Source organism: Bombina bombina, chromosome 7 (genome assembly GCF_027579735.1).
Source record: "Bombina bombina isolate aBomBom1 chromosome 7, aBomBom1.pri, whole genome shotgun sequence".
NCBI classification, from domain to species: domain Eukaryota; kingdom Metazoa; phylum Chordata; class Amphibia; order Anura; family Bombinatoridae; genus Bombina; species Bombina bombina.
In genome coordinates this window covers 491,473,416-491,493,653 of record NC_069505.1, presented here as the reverse complement: position 1 = coordinate 491,493,653, position 20,238 = coordinate 491,473,416, and the positions used below count along the sequence as shown (strand labels likewise).

General features: G+C 39.6%; 1 protein-coding gene across 1 annotated transcript in view; it reads left to right on the top strand.

The window, feature by feature from the left end:
- Positions 1 to 20,238, top strand: part of LOC128666831 (calpain-1 catalytic subunit) — a 211,203-nt gene that overhangs the window by 587 nt on the left and 190,378 nt on the right. The window contains exons 2-3 of the mRNA XM_053721632.1: positions 2,846 to 2,964; positions 11,218 to 11,351. Of these exons, the coding sequence (XP_053577607.1) occupies positions 2,846 to 2,964; positions 11,218 to 11,351 (253 nt within the window). The remainder of the gene's footprint in view (positions 1 to 2,845; positions 2,965 to 11,217; positions 11,352 to 20,238) is intronic.

Genomic DNA, 20,238 nt, shown 5'->3' with positions numbered 1-20,238 from the left:
AAAGTCTGTGGCCCAAACTAATTAACTTAACCCATAACATTTAGATGGAATATTAGCAGTCTGTGAACACAACAACACCCATAAACAATCAATATGGTTTCCCTTTACCTTTAAGGCCAAATTTCTGTAAAGATATTTAATCCTTTATGCATATGTGTATATATACATGTAGGCTCCTCCAACATCCTATATAACCCCACATGAGACTACCTCTGCAATAAAAAGGTGGGATAGGACAGGGATAGACAGAAATATCGTCACATAGGTCTACTAATAACTCCGGAGGTTTATTTTTTTTTACCTTACTTCTTCAGGAATTAGGGGTAATGTCACATACTGACTTTAATACCCAATTACCCTCCAAATTAATGAAGATCACATACAGTTCATACTAATATCTCCTCAAGTTTCATTAGTTTATTTTGCTTAATGGACCTACTCATAAACATTAGGCCAGATAAAGGGGCAGTCTACTTGAAAATGTTTATTGTTTAAAAAGATAGAAAATCCCTTTATTACCCATTCCCCAGTTATGCATAACCAACACAGTTATATTAATATACTTTTTACCTCTGTGATTACTTTGTATCTAAGCCTCTGTAGACTGCCCCTTATCTCGGTTCTTTTGACAGATTTGCATTTTAGCCAATCAGTGCTGACTCCATGGGAATGAGCATAATTTTATCTATATGGCACACATGAACTAGCACAGTCTAGCTGTCAAAAACTGTCAAAATGCACTGAGATAAGAGGCGGCCTCCAAGGGCTTAGAAATTAGCATATGAGCCTAGCTAGGTTTAGCTTTCAACAAAGAATACCAAGGGAACAAAGCAAATTTGATGATAAAAGTAAATTGGAAAGTTGTTTAAAATTGCATGCCCTACCCTATCATTAAAATTTAGTTTTGACTAGACTGTCCCTTTAACTGTTCTAATGGATTCTAAGAGGAAGAGATACCTGAGGATGGCTTCCTATAGCCATATATCTTATCCATCTGTTACTAATGATGTTTGGCAACACTCCCTTGTTTTAATTATTTGTTAAAGGGACAGTATACACTCATTTTCATATAACTGCATGTAATAGACACTACTATAAAGAATAATATGCACAGATACTGATATAAAAATGCAGTATAAAACTGTTTAAAAACTTACTTAGAAGCTGTCAGTTTGGCTCTGTTGAAAAGGTAGCTGGAAAGCCCACTGCAAGTGGCAAATAAAACACTCCCCCCCTCCCCCTTCTTTTGCATATGAAAAGACCCTTTACACAAACAGGAGCAAGCTGGAGTAGGTAGTCGAGCGTATTCACATAAAACTTTGGGGCTTGGTTAGGAGTCTGAAAATCAGAGCAATGTTATTTAAAAATAAGCAAAACTATACATTTATTTAAAAAAAAAACTTTATGGGCTATATAAATAGATTATCTACCAAACATTTATGCAAAGAAAAAATGAGTGTATAATGTCCCTTTAAAGGGACATACTACTCATTTGCTAATTTACTTGAAAGTGATGCAGCATAACTGTAAAAAGATGACATGAAAATATCACCTGAACATCTCTATGTTAAAAAGGAATATATTTTACCTGACAATTTCTTCAGCTCACCAAAGTAAGTGCTCTGTGAACAGTTATATATATATATATATATATAAAAAAAACAATAGCCAATCAGCATCAGCAGTGCTGAGATCATGCCTTGCTTTGCTGTGATCTCATGAGATTTCACAGTAAACTTCCTTAAACTGAATAGGAAAATAATATGACTGTGCCTACACATGACAGATGCACTCTCCCTTGCAAGTCCTAGGCCTAACATTCTGATTGGCTGCTTAAAGTCTTTACAGTGGGGTGTGAATACTTAGGACATTTTGAGGTAAAATATCTTCCTTTTTTACATAGAGATGTTCAGGTGATATTTTCTAGTCAGCTTTTTGCAGTTATACTGCATCACTTTCATGTGCTTCAACAATTAGTTATTATGTTCCTTTAAGTTGACATCTTCTCAAAGAATATTCTGCCACCTTCTTCTGCCGGGCATGCCTATTTATCTTGGCCTTTTGCTACTTGGTAAGTTGGCATCTGAAATGTGTGACTTGTCAACAAATATGTTGGTTGATGGGCACAATTTCTCCTTGATGGTTTTTTGTCTGTTTTATCTTGTGTTGAGTTCACCATAATTAACCAATCTATACCCATGTGTTAAGTATAAAACCATTATTATATATTATATGACCAAATCAACTTAAAGGGACAGTCTACTGTAAAATCCAATTACTTGTTATACCAGCTGCAGAGCATACAATGTATGTGAAATTGCACCTTTAAGTATATTTTCTTTATATACAAAGTAGCTGTTTCTGTTAATTGAAACCACAACCCAATGAAAGGGCAGAGTTTGCAGTGAGAGCAGATCTCATTAGCTTATCTCTCTATATGTACACACAAAAAAAACGAACAAGCCTCTTGGCAACAAACAATAGCAGTATCTGCTGTCCCTCCTCAACCTTCCCCCCTTGCTTGCATAAGTAATTATCCTCACATGCAAACTTTGTTATATGATAGCACAAGGTTTGGACTGGGACACTGAGAAGGGGGGTGGAGCAGGCTATACTTGGCAACACTGAAGTGTAATTTTGCAGATTTTTGGAAAAAAAATTCACACTGTTTCACCTCAGTTGATCCTTTTAAAAAAATGCACATAACTCAAAATGTTTTATGGCACTTTAAGGGCAAAGTGATTAAATGGACATTATATATCACAATAGTATAATTGTAACTTGCAGTATATTGAACCATAACTGAGAATACATTTGGAAACATTTTAATATTTTCTTTGTATAGGAAACTGTTGGTTCCTGGCAGCTGCCGCGTCATTGACCTTGTATCCAGCCCTCATGGAGCGTTTGGTCCCCCCCAATCAGAGTTTTCAAAAGGGTTACGCTGGAATTTTTCATTTCCAGGTTAGATTTAAGATGGAGATATGATCTCTGACAGATAACAGTGTTGTGTCTAACCATTAAATAGGTACTGTATACAGAAGCGCAGTTTATTTCTTGGCAGCTGTGACAAGAGCTCACAATTTAAGGCTGGAGGAAAGGAGATTTAAACTCCAGCGATCTCATTCTGATAAAAAGAAACAAGCGCAACCGGAATCAAGCGTAATATTAAAATAATGTAACAAGCGCTTCAATGTTGCACTTACAAAATGAAAACTTTCATAAATCCATAAACATAATCTCAAACCGTCCTCATGTGCTGTCCCATACCGGTCTAATTCCCTTCCCTTCTTTAAGCGTCCAGCGTACTCACAGGCGTCCAATTTAACCAAGACTATGTTAAAAACTGCTGCGTACGTAGTCAGCTGACCTCCACTCAAAGGGCTATGGAAGTTTGTGGGGCTCTGCACACCTCTACGCATTTTGTCCACGTTTCATCCAGTTGCGCTTGTTTCTTTTTTTCAGAATGAGGTTTTTACCCTACTCCATTTGGTTTGAAGAACATACTTGGTGAATATATATTATTTATATATTTTTGCTTTAAAGTTATACTTATTTCTTTACCCCTACCTTTCGGTTACTAGTGCTAATTAAGTCTGGTTGTTACTAAACTCCAGCAATGCAGATGTTTTTTTCACTGTAAGAGCAATCAAAATGTGGAGCTCCTTCCTTAAGTAGGTAGTAAATGTCAATAAATAATTATATACAGTAGATGTGTGCACTCTGCTATTGTTTTAAGGATCCAACGCCTAGATTTAGAGTTCTGCGTTAGCCGTCCAAACCAGCGTTAGGGGGTCCTAACGATGGTTTTGGCCTCCGGCTGGTATTTAGAGTCAGTCAGGAAAGGGTCTAACGCTCACTTTCCAGCCGCGACTTTTCCATACCGCAGATCCCCTTACGTCAATTGCGTATCCTATCTTTTCAATAGGATCTTTCTAACGCTGGTATTTAGAGTCTTGGCTGAAGTGAGCGTTAAAACTCTAACGACAAAACTCCAGCCGCAGAAAAAAGTCAGGAGTTAAGAGCTTTATGGGCTAACGCCGGTTCATAAGGCTCTTAACTACTGTGCTCTAAAGTACACTAACACCCATAAACTACCTATGTACTCCTAAACCGAGGTCCCCCCACATCGCCGCCACTATAATTAAATTTTTTAACCCCTAATCTGCCGACCGTACACCGCCGCAACCTACAATATCCCTATGTACCCCTAATCTGCTGCCCCTAACATCGCCGACACCTACATAATATTTATTAACCCCTAATTTGCCCCCCCCCAACGTCGCCGCTACCTACCTACACTTATTAACCCCTAATCTGCCGACTGGACCTCGCCGCTACTCTAATAAATGTATTAACCCCTAAACCGCCTCACTCCTGCCTCACAAACCCTATACTAAATAGTATTAACCCCTAATCTGCCCTCCCTAACATCGCTGACACCTAACTTCAAGTATTAAATCCTAATCTGCCGACCGGACCTCACCGCTACTATAATAAATGTATTAACCCCTAAAGCTAAGTCTAACCCTAACCCTAACACCCCAATAAGTTAAATATAATTTAAATCGTATTAAATAAATTATTCCTATTTAAAGCTAAATACTTACCTGTAAAATAAACCCTAATATAGCTACAATATAAATAATAATTACATTGTAGCTATTTTAGGATTAATATTTATTTTACAGGCAACTTTGTATTTATTTTAAGCAGGTACAATAGCTATTAAATAGTTAATAACTATTTAATAGCTACCTAGTTAAAATAATTACAAAATTACCAGTAAAATAAATCCTAACCTAAATTACAATTAAACTTAACACTACACTATCAATAAATTAATTAAATAAACTACCTACAATTATCTACAATTAAATCAACTAAACTAAATTACAAAAAAAACAACACTAAATTACAAAAAAACCCAAAACACTAAATTACAAAAAAATAAAAAAAGATTACAAGAATTTTAAACTAATTACACCTACTCTAAGCCCCCTAAAAAAATAACAAAGCCCCCCAAAATAAAAAAATGCCCTACCCTATTCTAAAATAAAACGTTTACAGCTCTTTTACCTTACCAGCCCTTAAAAGGGCCTTTTGCGGGGCATGCCCCAAAGAAAACAACTCTTTTGCCTGTAAAAAAACATACAATACCCCCCCAACATTACAACCCACCACCCACATACCCCTAATCTAACCCAAACCCCCCTTAAAAAACCTAACACTAAGCCCCTGAAGATCTCCCTACCTTATCTTCACCACGCCGGGTATCACCAATCCGTCCAGAAGAGGCTCCGAAGTCTTCATCCTATCCGGCAAGAAGAGGACATCCGGACCGGCAAACATCTTCATCCAAGCGGCATCTTCTATCTTCATCCATCCGACGAGGAGCGGCTCCATCTTCAAGACCTCGGGCGCGGAACATCCTCTTCTCCTGACGACTAGACGACGAATGAAGGTTCCTTTAAGGGACATCATCCAAGATGGCGTCCCTCGAATTCCGATTGGCTGATAGGATTCTATCAGCCAATCGGAATTAAGGTAGGAAAAATCTGATTGGCTGATTGAATCAGCCAATCAGATTCAAGTTCAATCCGATTGGCTGATTGGATCAAGATGCCGCTTGGATGAAGATGTTTGCCGGTCCCGATTTTTCCTCTTCTTGCCGGATAGGATGAAGACTTTGGAGCCTCTTCTGGACGGATCAGTGATACCCGGCATGGTGAAGATAAGGTAGGGAGATCTTCAGGGGCTTAGTGTTAGGTTTTTTAAGGGGGGTTTGGGTTAGATTAGGGGTATGTGGGTGGTGGGTTGTAATGTTGGGGGGGGGGTATTGTATGTTTTTTTACAGGCAAAAGAGCTGTTTTCTTTGGGGCATGCCCCGCAAAAGGCCCTTTTAAGGGCTGGTAAAGTAAAAGAGCTGTAAACTTTTTATTTTAGAATAGGGTAGGGCATTTTTTTATTTTGGGGGGCTTTGTTATTTTTTAGGGGGCTTAGAGTAGGTGTAATTAGTTTAAAATTCTTGTAATCTTTTTTTATTTTTGTAATTTAGTGTTGTTTTTTTGTAATTTAGTTTAGTTGATTTAATTGTAGATAATTGTAGCTTGTAGGTAGTTTATTTAATTAATTTATTGATAGTGTACTGTTAGGTTTAATTGTAACTTAGGTTAGGATTTATTTTACTGGTAATTTTGTAATTATTTTAACTAGGTAGCTATTAAATAGTTATTAACTATTTAATAGCTATTGTACCTGGTTAAAATAAATACAAAGTTGCCTGTAAAATAAATATTAATCCTAAAATAGCTACAATGTAATTATTATTTATAGTGTAGCTATATTAGGGTTTATTTTACAGGTAAGTATTTAGCTTTAAATAGGAATAATTTATTTAATAAGATTTATTTTATTTTGTTAGATTTAAATTATATTTAACTTAGTGGGGTGTTAGGGTTAGACTTAGCTTTAGGGGTTAATACATTTATTATAGTAGCGGTGAGGTCCGGTCGGCAGATTAGGAGTTAATACTTGAAATTAGGTGTCAGCGATGTTAGGGAGGGCAGATTAGGGGTTAATACTATTCATTATAGGGTTTGCGAGGCGGGAGTGAGGCGGTTTAGGGGTTAATACATTTATTAGAGTGGCGGCGAGGTCCGGTCGGCAGATTAGGGGTTAATAAGTGTAGGTAGGTAGCGGCGACGTTGGGGGGGCAGATTAGGGGGTAATAAATATAATATAGGTGTCGGCGATGTTAGGGGCAGCAGATTAGGGGTACATAGAGATAATGTAGGTTGCGGCGGTTTCCGGAGGGGCAGATTAGGGGTTAAAAGTGTAATGCAGGGGTCAGCGATAGCGGGGGCGGCAGATTAGGGGTTAATAAGTATAAGGTTAGGGGTGTTTAGACTCGGGGTACATGTTAGGGTGTTAGGTGCAGACTTAGGAAGTGTTTCCCCATAGGAAACAATGGGGCTGCGTTAGGAGCTGAACGCTGCTTTTTTGCAGGTGTTAGGTTTTTTTTCAGCTCAAACAGCCCCATTGTTTCCTATGGGGGAATTGTGCACGAGCACGTTTTTGAAGCTGGCCGCGTCCGTAAGCAATGAATTACACCATAAAACATAAAATGACCAACATGACAAATCCAGGCCTGGAAATCTACATAAATTATAAGAGCGGGTACAAGGTATAGTAGGGCACATAAGTGTTAACACACGCCTAACCAAATTATACTCAATAAGTTCCAAAGATCAAAAAAATCCTAATACAAGAAAATAGGCAATGCAAACAATGCTCATATAACATTGAGCTACATACATTACAGGTTAAAGTCCATTTGATAACCATCAACTGATGTATGCTTGGCACTAATCCCAGGAGAAATAAAGCAAGATTAAAATGCCTCACCACATTTAGCAGTAACGTTCCTTTAATTTCGATGGATGAAAGCGTGCACCAGGTGTAAACCACTTCCCGTTTGGAACTGCAGCAATCACAGCAGCAAAGCCACAGACATCCCATGTTGTTGCTTCATCCAGCGCTTCATATCATGCTCTTAGGGAACAATTGCACTCGATCTCCTCCGGATATGCCAAAGATTTCCAGCTATAGGCCGTAGGATTAGCTTGTTTAGAATGTGCCGGTAAAAGGAGCGTCAGACATAACGCGTTTCGCCCCTCCCCTTTGTGAGCTAACTTTAGGGCTTCGTCAGATGCAAATTGTTGTTAGATCCGGCCTTTTATAGCACCTGATATGCAAATTGTTATCAATGCTCCTCCTTTCAAATTTAAAGGGAACCGCCAGCAATACCATTCTAAATGTAAAATATTACTTTGTACGTCATAACAGTGTTACTAATATACAACAGTGAATAAATGCATATTCCATATTGATTGCATCTAAAACAAATGTATCAAATCGGCTTCTTTGGAAAGTGGCAACACAGCATCAATTATCAAAGGGCAGGGCACATAAATGCAGGTCTACAACATCTTATAATTTATATAAAAAAAACTACATATTTGTTAATGATATTGTGGGTTATACTCAAACGCATATAGAGTGTTTTGCAGCTAAAGTATTACAGGAAACACGAGTAATAATTTTTTTAGTTAAGGTCATGGGGTGCTGGTGTATTTAAACTGTACATCCAGCGGGATTCATTTTGTAATAAAAGTTTATCAACATCCCCACCTCGACGGTGTTTTATATGTTGTATGCCAGTTACTTTCATGATTGTAAAATCTGAGCCGTGATATGTTTCAAAGTGTCTGGCAACTGGGCTTTCTTGTACCTTCCCTTACCCGATCTTTCAAGTCTCGTTTTGTTTTTCCTATGTAATACATAGGGCAGGAGCAATGTAAAAGATAAATGACACCTGTCGTGTTACAAGTAATCCATTGCTTAATGTCATTTTGTTTACCTGTATTGGTTTCAAATTTATTAGTCTTCTGTATGAACCTACAGTATACACAATGTCCGCATGGGCTACACCCTTGCCATTCACTTTGAGCCCCTAGCCATGTCTGTGATGTGACCCCTTTCCTATATTCACTTTGCACCAGTCTATCCTTAAGCCTTGTTGCCCTACATGCTGTTAGTAAGGGGTAGTCCCCAACACACTCTCTTAACTTGGCATCAACTGTTAAAATATGTCAATATTTTTTCATTATACATCTGAGTTGATCCCAATGTGAGTTGTACTTTGTTATAAGGCGTACTTTGCCTCCATCCTTTCTTTCCTCGTTGTTACTATATAGCAAATCACTTCTCGGGCTTTTCCTAGCTCTGACCCATGCTCTTTTAATTTGTCTCTTTGAATAACCCCTATCTAGAAACCTGCGGGACATATCTTTACCTTGTTCCTCAAAATCACCCAAGCTGGAACAGTTCCTATTTGTAGCAGTAGATTTACGATGTACTTTAGTATTTAAACGGTTCCTGATAGTTAAGTCAAGGAAAGTAGCTTCCTCTTTACTAATTTCACTAGTAAGGAAAATGTTATATCCATTATCGGTATTTAGAATCTCCAAGAAAGTTTCTAGCAACTCTTTGCTGCCCTTCCATAGCAAGGGGATGTCATCCACATAACGTATCCAGAGTACCACGTGTGCCTCCACCAAAATCTCAAAGCTCGAAAAAATCTATCGAGCTTCCCACAGGCCTAGATGTAAACAAGCATAGGTGGGGGCACATGTGGCACCCATGGCCATTCCTTGGAGTTGCCTATAATATCTACCATTAAATTGGAAGACATTATTATTTAGAATAAGTTGCAATAGAGAAATGACAAACTCAGTATGCGCTTTATACTCATGCCCCCTCTGTTCAAGAAAAAATCGTATGGCTCTAATCCCTACTGTGTGTGGAATTGACGAATATAAAGATTCTACGTCAAGGGTAACCAATAAAGTCATCATCTATTTCTACTCCATCCAGTTTCCTTAACACATCTGAGGTATCCTGGACATAGGAGGGCAAGATTTGAAATGAACTAAATTTGAAACCAATACAGGTAAACAATATGACATTGAGCAATGGATTACTTGTAACACGACAGGTGACATTTATCTTTTACATTGCTCCTGCCCCATGTATTACATAGGAAAAACAAAACGAGACTTGAAAGATCGGGTAAGGGAAGGTACAAGAAAGCCCAGTTGCCAGACACTTTGAAACATATCACGGCTCAGATTTTACAATAATGAAAGTAACTGGCATACAACATATAAAACACCATCGAGGTGGGGATGTTGATAAACTTTTATTACAAAATGAATCCCGCTGGATGTACAGTTTAAATACACTAGCAACCCAAGGTCTTAATGAAAAAAATGATTTCTCCTGTTTCCTGTAATACTTTAGCTGCAAAACACTCTGTATACATTTGAGTATAACCCACAATATCATTAAAAAATATGTAGTTTTTTTTATAAATTATAAGATGTTGTAGACCTGCATTTATGTGCCCTTTGATAATTGATGCTGTGTTGCAACTTTCCAAAGAAGCCGATTTGATACATTTGTTTTAGATGCAATCAATATGGAATATGCATTTATACACGTTGTATATTAGTAACATGGTTCCCTTTAAATTTGAAAGGAGGAGCATTGATAACAATTTGCATATCAGGTGCTATAAAAGGCCGGATCTAACAACAATTTGCATCTGACGAAGCCCTAAAGTTAGCTCACAAAGGGGAGGGGCGAAACGCGTTATGTCTGACGCTCCTTTTACCGGCACATTCTAAACAAGCTAATCCTACGGCCTATAGCTGGAAATCTTTGGCATATCCGGAGGAGATCGAGTGCAATTGTTGAGTGCAACTGTTTAATGCCTTGTGAGTTCCCTAAGAGCATGATATGAAGCGCTGGATGAAGCAACAACACGGGATGTCTGTGACTTTGCTGCTGCGGTTGCTGTAGTTCCAAATGGGACGTTGTTTACACCTGGTGCACGCTTTCATCCATTGAAATTAAAGGAACGTTACTGCTAAATGTGGTGAGGCATTTTAATCTTGCTTTATTTCTCCTGGGATTAGTGCCAAGCATACATCAATTGATGGGTATCACAGTCCCACTGAACTATACACGGAGCGTCTTTTATACACTAAGTGCTTTGAATGGACTTTAACCTGTAATGTATGTAGCTCAATGTTATATTAGCTTGTTTGCATTGCCTATTTTCTTGTATTAGGATTTTTTGGATCTGTGCAACTTATTGGGTATACAGTAATTTGTTTGAGCGTGTGATAACACGTATGTGCCCTACTATACCTTGTACCCGCTCTTATAATTTATGTAAGGCCTAGATTTGTCGTGTTCGTGATTTTATGTTTTATGGTATAAATCATTTACATTTTTTTCAGTTTAGTGGGTCGGGTGTCCCAGACACTGGTGGAGAGGTTTAAATAAATATTTTCTTTATTTTGGATCAGAGTGCTACCTTGTCATTCTTTAATAATCATATACTGTATATATTGGTTATTCTCTCTATTGCTAGTAAATGCCAATACCTTAGATACATTTAAAAATGGCTTAGATACATTTCTGGCTAGAAACAGAATTCAGATATATGATTGCTGGTGTTTAATGGGTTTTAAATTGTGTTCATGTGAGTTCAATTTGAAACTTCTTTATGGTAAATCAAGTAGATATGTATAGGGTTGAACTCAATGGTCTTCTTTCAACCTCATCTATATATTTTTTGTCTATTAGTTCTGGCAATATGGCCACTGGTATGACGTGGTGGTAGATGACCGACTGCCAGTGAAAAACGGAGAGCTGGTCTTTGTCAGTTCCATGCAGAAGAATGAGTTCTGGGCTGCCCTGTTAGAAAAGGCCTACGCAAAGTGAGTAAATGACCTTTGTAGACATATATACAACAGGGGTTAAACATAGGTTAAAGGGCCAATGAAGACAAAATGACAAAAAAAGACAAAACTTTACAATATACTTCCTTCATGTAATTGTGCAATCTTTTTTTTTTTTGCATGTTCTCAATCACCAGCTTCTACTGAGCATGTGCAAGAGTTTACAGTGTACACATGAGTGCGATTGGCTGATGGTTGTCACGTGGTACATGGCACCAGCAAATTGAAGGAAATTTTGCCAAAACAATACCTACTGCTTATTTGAAATTCTGAGTGTTAATGCATTGGGGCCAATTTACCAAAGTGCAAGCGGACATGATACTATGTAGCGTATCATGTCCGCTGCACATCGATAAATGCAGACAGCATAACTTGTCAGCATTTATCATTGCACAAGCAGTTCTAGGGAACTGCTTGTGCAATGCCGCCCCCTGCAAATTCGCGGCCAATCGACCACTAGCAGGGGGCAAGTTATGGAGCAGCGGTCTTTAGACCGCTGCTTCATAACTACTGTTTCCAGCGAGCCTGAAGGCTCGCATGAAAACAGGGGTATCAAACTCCATTTTATTATGCATCATTTGATTATGCAATTCCAGTGTACCATTAAATACAGCATAATCTCATAACCAACAAATGCTTAATTAAAAAAGACAATGTAGAAACACTTCAGAATTTTAAATGAGCAGGAGTTTTTGTCTGATTAATTTCAAAATGTATTTCAATTAGCTGACCCATTGTATTATGTGACAGCCACCAGCCAATCACAGACTCAGCTACGTATACACTGTGAACTCTGTGAACTCTTGAACATGAATTAAAAGAGAGAAGCACTTAACCTGGGAACGAACAATGGCATAATAGCTTGTTCCATGGCTAGATAACACCATAGAAGCAGCCTCTTTTTGCTCAACATGTACCTTTCACAGAGAAAAACTTTCCTGTAGCATATCAGTCTGATCCTGACTTAACAGTACAGTCCAGCCCCGAAATACCAGGCAATCCCTCTCTGAACAAGGGAAACAGCAAAACCCCAGACGTACGTTTCGGCCTAGTGTGGGCCTCGTCAGTGAGGTGCAGCCATATCCCTCTAGCCACACTGAGCAACAGGTCCACGTCTGGATTCCCACATCACACTTAGGGAGACTTTCCAAAGAGTCATAATTTGCATAAATTAAAAGAGAGAAGCGCTCAACCTGAGAACGAACAATGGCATAATAGCTTGTTCCATGGCTTGTTACCACAGAAGAAGCAGCATTTTTCTTTCTAATGACATGATGAGTCCACAGATCTTCTAATTACTATTGGGATATATCTCTCCTGCCCAGCAGGAGGCGGCAAAGAGCACCACAGCAAAGCTGTTAAATATCACCTCCCTTCCCTCTCACCCCAGTCATTCTCTTTGCCTACGTTAGAGCAAGGAAGTGGTAAAGTTAGGTGTTAGAAAAGATTTTATTATTTTTTAAGTAGTACAAGATTGTGCTGTTTTGTTCTGGGGTGCAGCCGTAGTCCATATCAGTCTCTTCAGTAGAGCAGTGGTGACTTTAGAGCAATGGCAACTTGTCTGACATAATTCTCACTGCGCCTCCCATGTAATTTATGCTGCCCTAACTCTAAAAGCCTGAGTAAGATTACTCAGTCTTTATCTCTTTCTCCGCAGGTCTATGTGAGGGAGAGGACCTCTCAAACCTGGTGAGCTACCTTGCTGTCTGGCAGATCTATGAGGTAAGTGCTGTCTTTATTTTTCTGGGTCTGGGAAAAACAAGAGGAACTCTGAAAAAGTTGGCGCACTTTATTTATATGGGACACATAAATCCTCCTAGGGATAAAAGGATGGGACTTATGTAGGCAGCATTTTAGGCAGGCACTGGGGCTAAGGAGCTGTTTTCTGGGTTTTGTTTTTTTTGGTGGTTTCTCTGCTCCTGGCGGCTTAACTTTAGTAATAAGATGCCAACTGGGAGATTACTTTTTTTGAGACGCCCACGATGGGCGGAACTATGTGAGGCGGCAATTTGTGTTGCGCCCCACTTTTTCATCACTTCCTATGATCGGGAGGAATGAGAGAGCAATTTCAGTCAGGAATCTGCATGTTTGACTAAAGGCATGCGTTTCTAGGACCGGACAGCGGTTCATTATTATCTACAGCTGAGTTCCGGATCGTTTTGCTGAGGGGATTGGTAGCCAGTGTCAGCAGGGCAGGTAGGCACCTCAGCAAAGTTAAGCTGAGGTGTAGAGGTGTTCTGCAGTATTTGCGTAGCTATTTAGTACTCTCTGCATAGAAAAGTAAAAAAGTTACGTTTAAATTTTAAAGAGACAGTAACGTTTTTTTTTCTGTTTTAATTTTTATTACAAATGTAAGTTTTAATTTGATAATTTGATCCATTGTGAGTCAGAATGGACCAAGAGGCCCTGCAAAATGTCACTTGTTCTTTATGTTTTGATGCCAATGTGGAACCACCAATCCCTTTCTGTTCCTCATGTATTGAGAGAACTTTAAATTATAGGAATAGACTTTTTTCTGAGCCAACATTTTCTAAGGTGGATGCTGTTCAGGAGTCTAATGACAATGTTCAATATATGCCGCAGCTTTCTCCTCAATTGTCCCAACTTTTACCGCCCACGCATGCAGTGCCCTGCACTTCCTCTCTAACTCCCCCTGGAGTTACGTTGAAAGACATCACTTCCCTTATGTCCCCTGCAGTTTCTGATGCGTTGTCTGCTTTTTCCCATGCTGCAGGGAAAGCGCAAGAGGAAAAATAAATATTCAGTAAGCGAGGTTACTGACGCAATTGTTGCTATTTTGAATGCCCCCTCAAAGAAGCCTGAGGAGGAGGATACTTCGATAGCATCTGAGGGTGAAATCTCAGATTCTGACAGTGTAATTCCTCCTGCTGATACTGAAGTTGTATCTTTCAGGTTTAAGCTAGAACACCTCCGTCTGTTACTCAAGGAGGTTTTAGCTACATTGGACGACAGCGACACCACGGTCGTAGTTAATCCTAAGAAATCCAGTAAGCTAAACAAATATTTTGATGTACCTTCCATGATTGAGGTTTTTCCTGTACCAGATCGAGCTACTGAAATCATTGCTAAGGAATGGGAGAGACTGGGTATCCCTTTTTCTCCATCCCCTATATTTAAAAAGATGTTTCCCATAGCGGACTCTATCAAGGAGTCTTGGCAGACAGTACCCAAGGTGGAAGGGGCAATTTCCACTCTGACTAAGAAAACTACTATTCCCATAGAGAATAGTTGTGCCTTTATGGATCCTATGGACAAAAAAATTAGAGGGGTTACTCAAGAAGATGTATGTACACCAGGGTTTACAATGGCAACCTGCAGTGTGCATTGCTACCGTCACTAGTGCGGCAGCATACTGGTTTGATGCCTTGTCTGATTCTATTAGGACAGACACTCCCCTTGATAGGATAAAGGCTCTTAAGTTGGCAAATTCCTTTATTACGGATGCTTCCCTACAGGTTATTAAGCTGGGAGCAAAGATTTCGGGGTTTGCTGTGCTAGCCCGCAGAGCTTTATGGTTAAAATCTTGGTCTGCGGATGTGTCATCTAAGTCTAAACTTTTGCGATTCCTTACAAGGGAAAGACCTTGTTTGGACCTGGTTTGACAGAAATAATTTCTGACATTATGGGAGGAAAGGGTCATTTTCTCCCTCAGGATAAGAGAAATAAACAAAAGGGACGTCAGAGTAATTTTCGTTCCTTTCAAAATTTCAAGGGAAATCCTTGTACTTCCTCTTTGAAGCAGGAGCAGTCCAAACCTTCCTGGAGACCCAATCAGTCTTGGAACAAGGGAAAACAATCCAAAAAGCCTGCTATTGAATAAAAAACAGCATGAAGGGTCTGCCCCAGATCCGGGACCGGATCTTGTAGGGAGCAGACTTTCCTTCTTCACTCAGGCTTGGGTTCGAGATGTTCAGGATCCCTGGGCGTTGGACATCGTGTCCCAGGGATACAAACTAGAGTTCAAGAACTTTCCTCCCAGGGGCAGGTTTCTGCTTTCAAGATTATCTGCAGACCAGACCAAAAGAGAGGCGTTCTTACACTGTGTACGGGACCTCTCTGACCTGGGAGTGATAGTTCCTGTTCCGATGCAGGAACAGGGTCTGGGGTTCTATTCCAATCTGTTTGTGGATCCCAAAAAGGAGGGAACCTTCAGACCGATTTTAGATCTCAAGAGTCTAAACAAATTCCTCAGAGTACTGTCATTCAAGATGGAAACTATTCGTTCCATTCTTCCTTTGATCCAAGAGGGTCAATTTATGACAACCGTGGATTTAAAGGATGCGTACCTGCATGTTCCCATCCACAGGCACCATCACAAGTTTCTAAGGTTTGCATTTCTAGACAAACACTTCCAGTTCGTGGCTCTTCCATTCAGTCTTGCCACGGCTCCCAGAATTTTCTTGAAGGTTCTGGGATCCCTGTTGGCGGTACTCCGATTGCGGGGCATTGCAGTGGCGCTTTATTTGGACGACATCTTGGTCCAGGCACCATCCTTTCAACAAGCAAGATCCCACACGGAAATGTTGTTAGCCTTCCTGCGATCTCACGGATGGAAGGTAAATTTGGAAAAAAGTTCCTTAGTTCCAAATACGAGAGTAATCTTTTTAGGAACCATAATAGATTCCTTATCAATGAAGGTTTTTCTGACAGAAGTCAGGAAATCAAAGATTTTTGATTCTTGACTAGCGCTTCAGTCCTCTCCTAGGCCATCAGTGGCTCAGTGCATGGAGGTAATCGGGCTGATGGTAGCGGCAATGGTCATCAACCCGTTCGCCCGTTTCCACCTCAGACCTCTGCAGTTAGACATGCTCAGTCAGTGGAACGGAGATTATGCGGATTTGTCTCCGCGAATACAGCTCGAACAGGAGACAAGGGATTCTCTTCTTTGGTGGTTGTCTCAGGATCATCTCTCCCAGGGAACCTGCTTTCGCAGACCCTCTTGGGTGATTGTGACAATAGACGCCAGCCTTCTGGGATGGGGACCAGTCTGGGGCTCTCTAAAGGCTCAGGGAACCTGGACTCAGTTGGAGTCTGTTCTACCCATAAACATTCTGGAGCTGAGGTCAATCTTCAATGCTGTTCTGGCCTGGCCACAGTTAGCCTTGGCCAGGTTCATCAGGTTCCAGTCGGACAACATAACTTCAGTGGCTTACATCAACCATCAGGGAGGAACGTGGAGTTCCTTAGCCATGACAGAAGTAGCCAAGATAATTCGGTGGGTGGAGACCCACAATTGCTGTCTGTCAGCAATCCACATCCCAGGGGTGGACAACTGGGAGGCAGACTTCCTGAGCAGGTAGACCTATCACCCGGGGTAGTGGGAACTCCATCCGGAGGTGTTTTCCAGCCTGATTCTCAAATGGGGTCACCTGAAATTGGATCTCATGGCATTGTGGCAGAATGCCAAGCTTCCGAGGTATGGGTCGAGGTCAAGGGACCCTCAGGCTGTACTGATAGACGCCCTGGCGGTACCTTGGAATTTCAGTCTTGCATACCTATTTCACCCTTTCGCTCTTCTACCTCGGTCATTGCTCGAATCAAGCAGGATAGGGCGTCAGTGATCATCATTGCTCTGGCATGGCCTCACAGGATTTGGTATGCAGATCTGGTGGATATATCATCTCTTCCACCTTGGAGACTTTTGTTGAGGAAGGACCTTCTACTTCAAGGGCCCTTCCTTCATACAAATCTAGTTTCTCTGAAGCTGACTGCGTGGAGATTGAACACTTAATTTTATCCAAGCGGGGATTTTCGGATTCGGTCATAGAGACCATGATTCAGGCTTGTAAACCTGTGACTAGAAAGATTTACCACAAGATATGGCGTAAATATCTATATTGGTGTGAATCCAAGGGCTACCCTTGGAGTAGAGCTAGGATTCCTAGAATTCTGTCCTTTCTCCAAGAAGGTTTGGAGAAGGGATTATCGGCAAGTTCCCTAGAGGGTAAAATATCTGCCTTGTCTATTTTGTTACATAAACGTCTGGCAGATGTACCAGACGTGCAATCGTTTTGTCAGGCCTTGGTCAGGATCAGATAGTAAGAAGTGAATACAGCGCCAACAAGAGGCCAAGGGATAAATATACTCACAGAGAGATAAACGAAGATTATTTAATGAACCATGTTAAAAAGCATCAGTAAAAAATGTAAAAAACACATATAGATAAAATTACAAAAACAGGAATATCTTGCAGGAGCGGCTAAAGCTGATAATTACAATAAAAACAGAGATAATCACAGGTGATCAGTGTGAGTGGTACACCAGATTAAGAGTGTAAACTAGTGAAACAGAATAAGCCTAAGTACAACTATAACAAGTGCATCAAGCAATAAATTAATAAACAATAGTACAAACAGTAATGTTCAAAAAATAGTGTGTCAAAAAAAAATAAATAGAAAAATGCACTGCAGTGCAAAAAGAGGGTCAAATAGTAAGTGAGTGCAAATGGATATAACAAATGCTAGCTACTAATCCAGTGAGGTAAAGATATAATTAAATAAAATACACAATATGCAATAACATAAAAAATATATTCCAAAAAAGTGTTCCAAAAAGTTGATCAACAAATGTCAGTGAAGAACAAAAATAAGTCAATAAAAACCAAAAAAATGAAAAAAATGGGTGATGAAAAACAAGGTGAAAGTGAGGAAATTGGTTCCTTCAATATTAGTTACTTTAACAGATCCAAATTCCTGAATGTGGTAGCTGAAGTAGCTGATTGGATCCTAGCACCTGTCAGCTGCTCCTATGGTATCCTAAAAAGTGTCCCTGAAAAAAAGGAGTCCCTGAAAAAAAGACACTTTTTCAGGGACACTTTTTAGGATACCATAGGAGCAGCTGACAGGTGCTAGGATCCAATCAGCTACTTCAGCTACCACACTCAGGAATTTGGATCTGTTAAAGTAACTAATATTGAAGGAACCAATTTCCTCACTTTCATCTTGTTTTTCATCACCCATTTTTTTCATTTTTTTGGTTTTTATTGACTTATTTTTGTTCTTCACTAACATTTGTTGATCAACTTTTTGGAACACTTTTTTGGAATATATTTTTTATGTTATTGCATATTGTGTATTTTATTTAATTATATCTTTACCTCACTGGATTAGTAGCTAGCATTTGTTATATCCATTTGCACTCACTTACTATTTGACCCTCTTTTTGCACTGCAGTGCATTTTTCTATTTATTTATTTTTTACACACTATTTTTTGAACATTACTGTTTGTACTATTGTTTATTAATTTATTGCTTGATGCACTTGTTATAGTTGTACTTAGGCTTATTCTGTTTCGCTAGTTTACACTCTTAATCTGGTGTACCACTCACACTGATCACCTGTGATTATCTCTGTTTTTATTGTAATTATCAGCTTTAGCCGCTACTGCAAGATATTCCTGTTTTTGTAATTTTATCTATATGTGTTTTTTACATTTTTTACTGATGCTTTTTAACATGGTTCATTAAATAATCTTCTTTTATCTCTCTGTGAGTATATTTATCCCTTGGCCTCTTGTTGGCGCTGTATTCACTTCTTACTATTTGTGCATATTTTTTGGAGGTTGGTTAGGATCTCTGTTTGGATACAGCTTGGGGATTACCTTAGCTCTTGTACACTACCCCCTTTTTCACTATTGACTTGGTCAGGATCAGGCCTGTGTTCAAACCATTTACTCCTCCCTGGAGTCTTAATCTAGTTATTCATGGGGCTCAGTTTGAGCCTATGCATTCCTTAGATATTAAGTTGTTATCTTGGAAAGTTTTGTTTCTTGTTGCTATTTCCTCTGCTCGTAGAGTGTCAGAGCTCTCGGCTTTACAGTATGAGTCTCCTTACCTTATTTTTCATTTGGATAAGGTAGTTTTACATACCAAATTAGGGTTTCTCCCAAAAGTAGTTTCTGACCAGAACATTAATCAGGAGATTATTGTTCCATCTTTGTGTCCTAATCCTTCTTCTCAGAAGGAACGACTTCTGCGCAATCTGGACATGGTACGTGCACTAAAATTCTATTTACAGGCGACTAAGGATTTCCGTCAGTCTTCTGCTTTGTTTGTGGTTTTCTCTGGAAAACGTAAGGGACAGAAAGCTATGGCTACTTCTCTTCCTTTGTGGCTGAAGAGTATCATACGCTTTGCCTATGAAACTTCTGGACAGCAGCCTCCGGAGAGAGTTACGGCTCATTCTACGAGGGCTGTTTCTTCTTCCTGGGCATTCAAAAATGAAGCTTCTGTGGAGCAGATTTGCAAGGCTGCAACTTGGTCCTCTCTTCACACTTTTTCAAAATTCTATAAATTTGACACTTTTGCCTCAGCTGAGGCCACTTTTGGGAGAAAGGTTCTTCAAGCAGTGGTGCCTTCCGTTTAGGTTCCCTGTCTTGTCCCTCCCTTATCATCTGTGTACTCTAGCTTGGGTATTGATTCCCAATAGTAATTAGATGATCTGTGGACTCATTGTGTCATTAGAAAAACAAAATTTATGCTTACCTGATAAATTTATTTATTTATTGACACAATGAGTCCACGGCCCGCCCTGTTATTTAGACAGGTAGTTAGTATGTTATAAACGTCAGACACATCTGCACCTTGTTACTTCCTTTCTCTTATTTACTTTGGTCGAATGACTGGGGTGGGAGGCAAGGGAGGTGATATTTAACAGCTTTGCTGTGGTGCTCTTTGCCGCCTCCTGCTGGGCAGGAGAGGTATATCCCAATAGTAATTAGATGATCCGTGGACTCATCGTGTCATTAGAAAGAAAGATGCTGCTTCTTGGGTGGTAAACAGAGAAAAACTTTCCTGTAGCATATAGTACAGTCCCGAAATACCAGGCAATTCCTCTCTGAACAAGG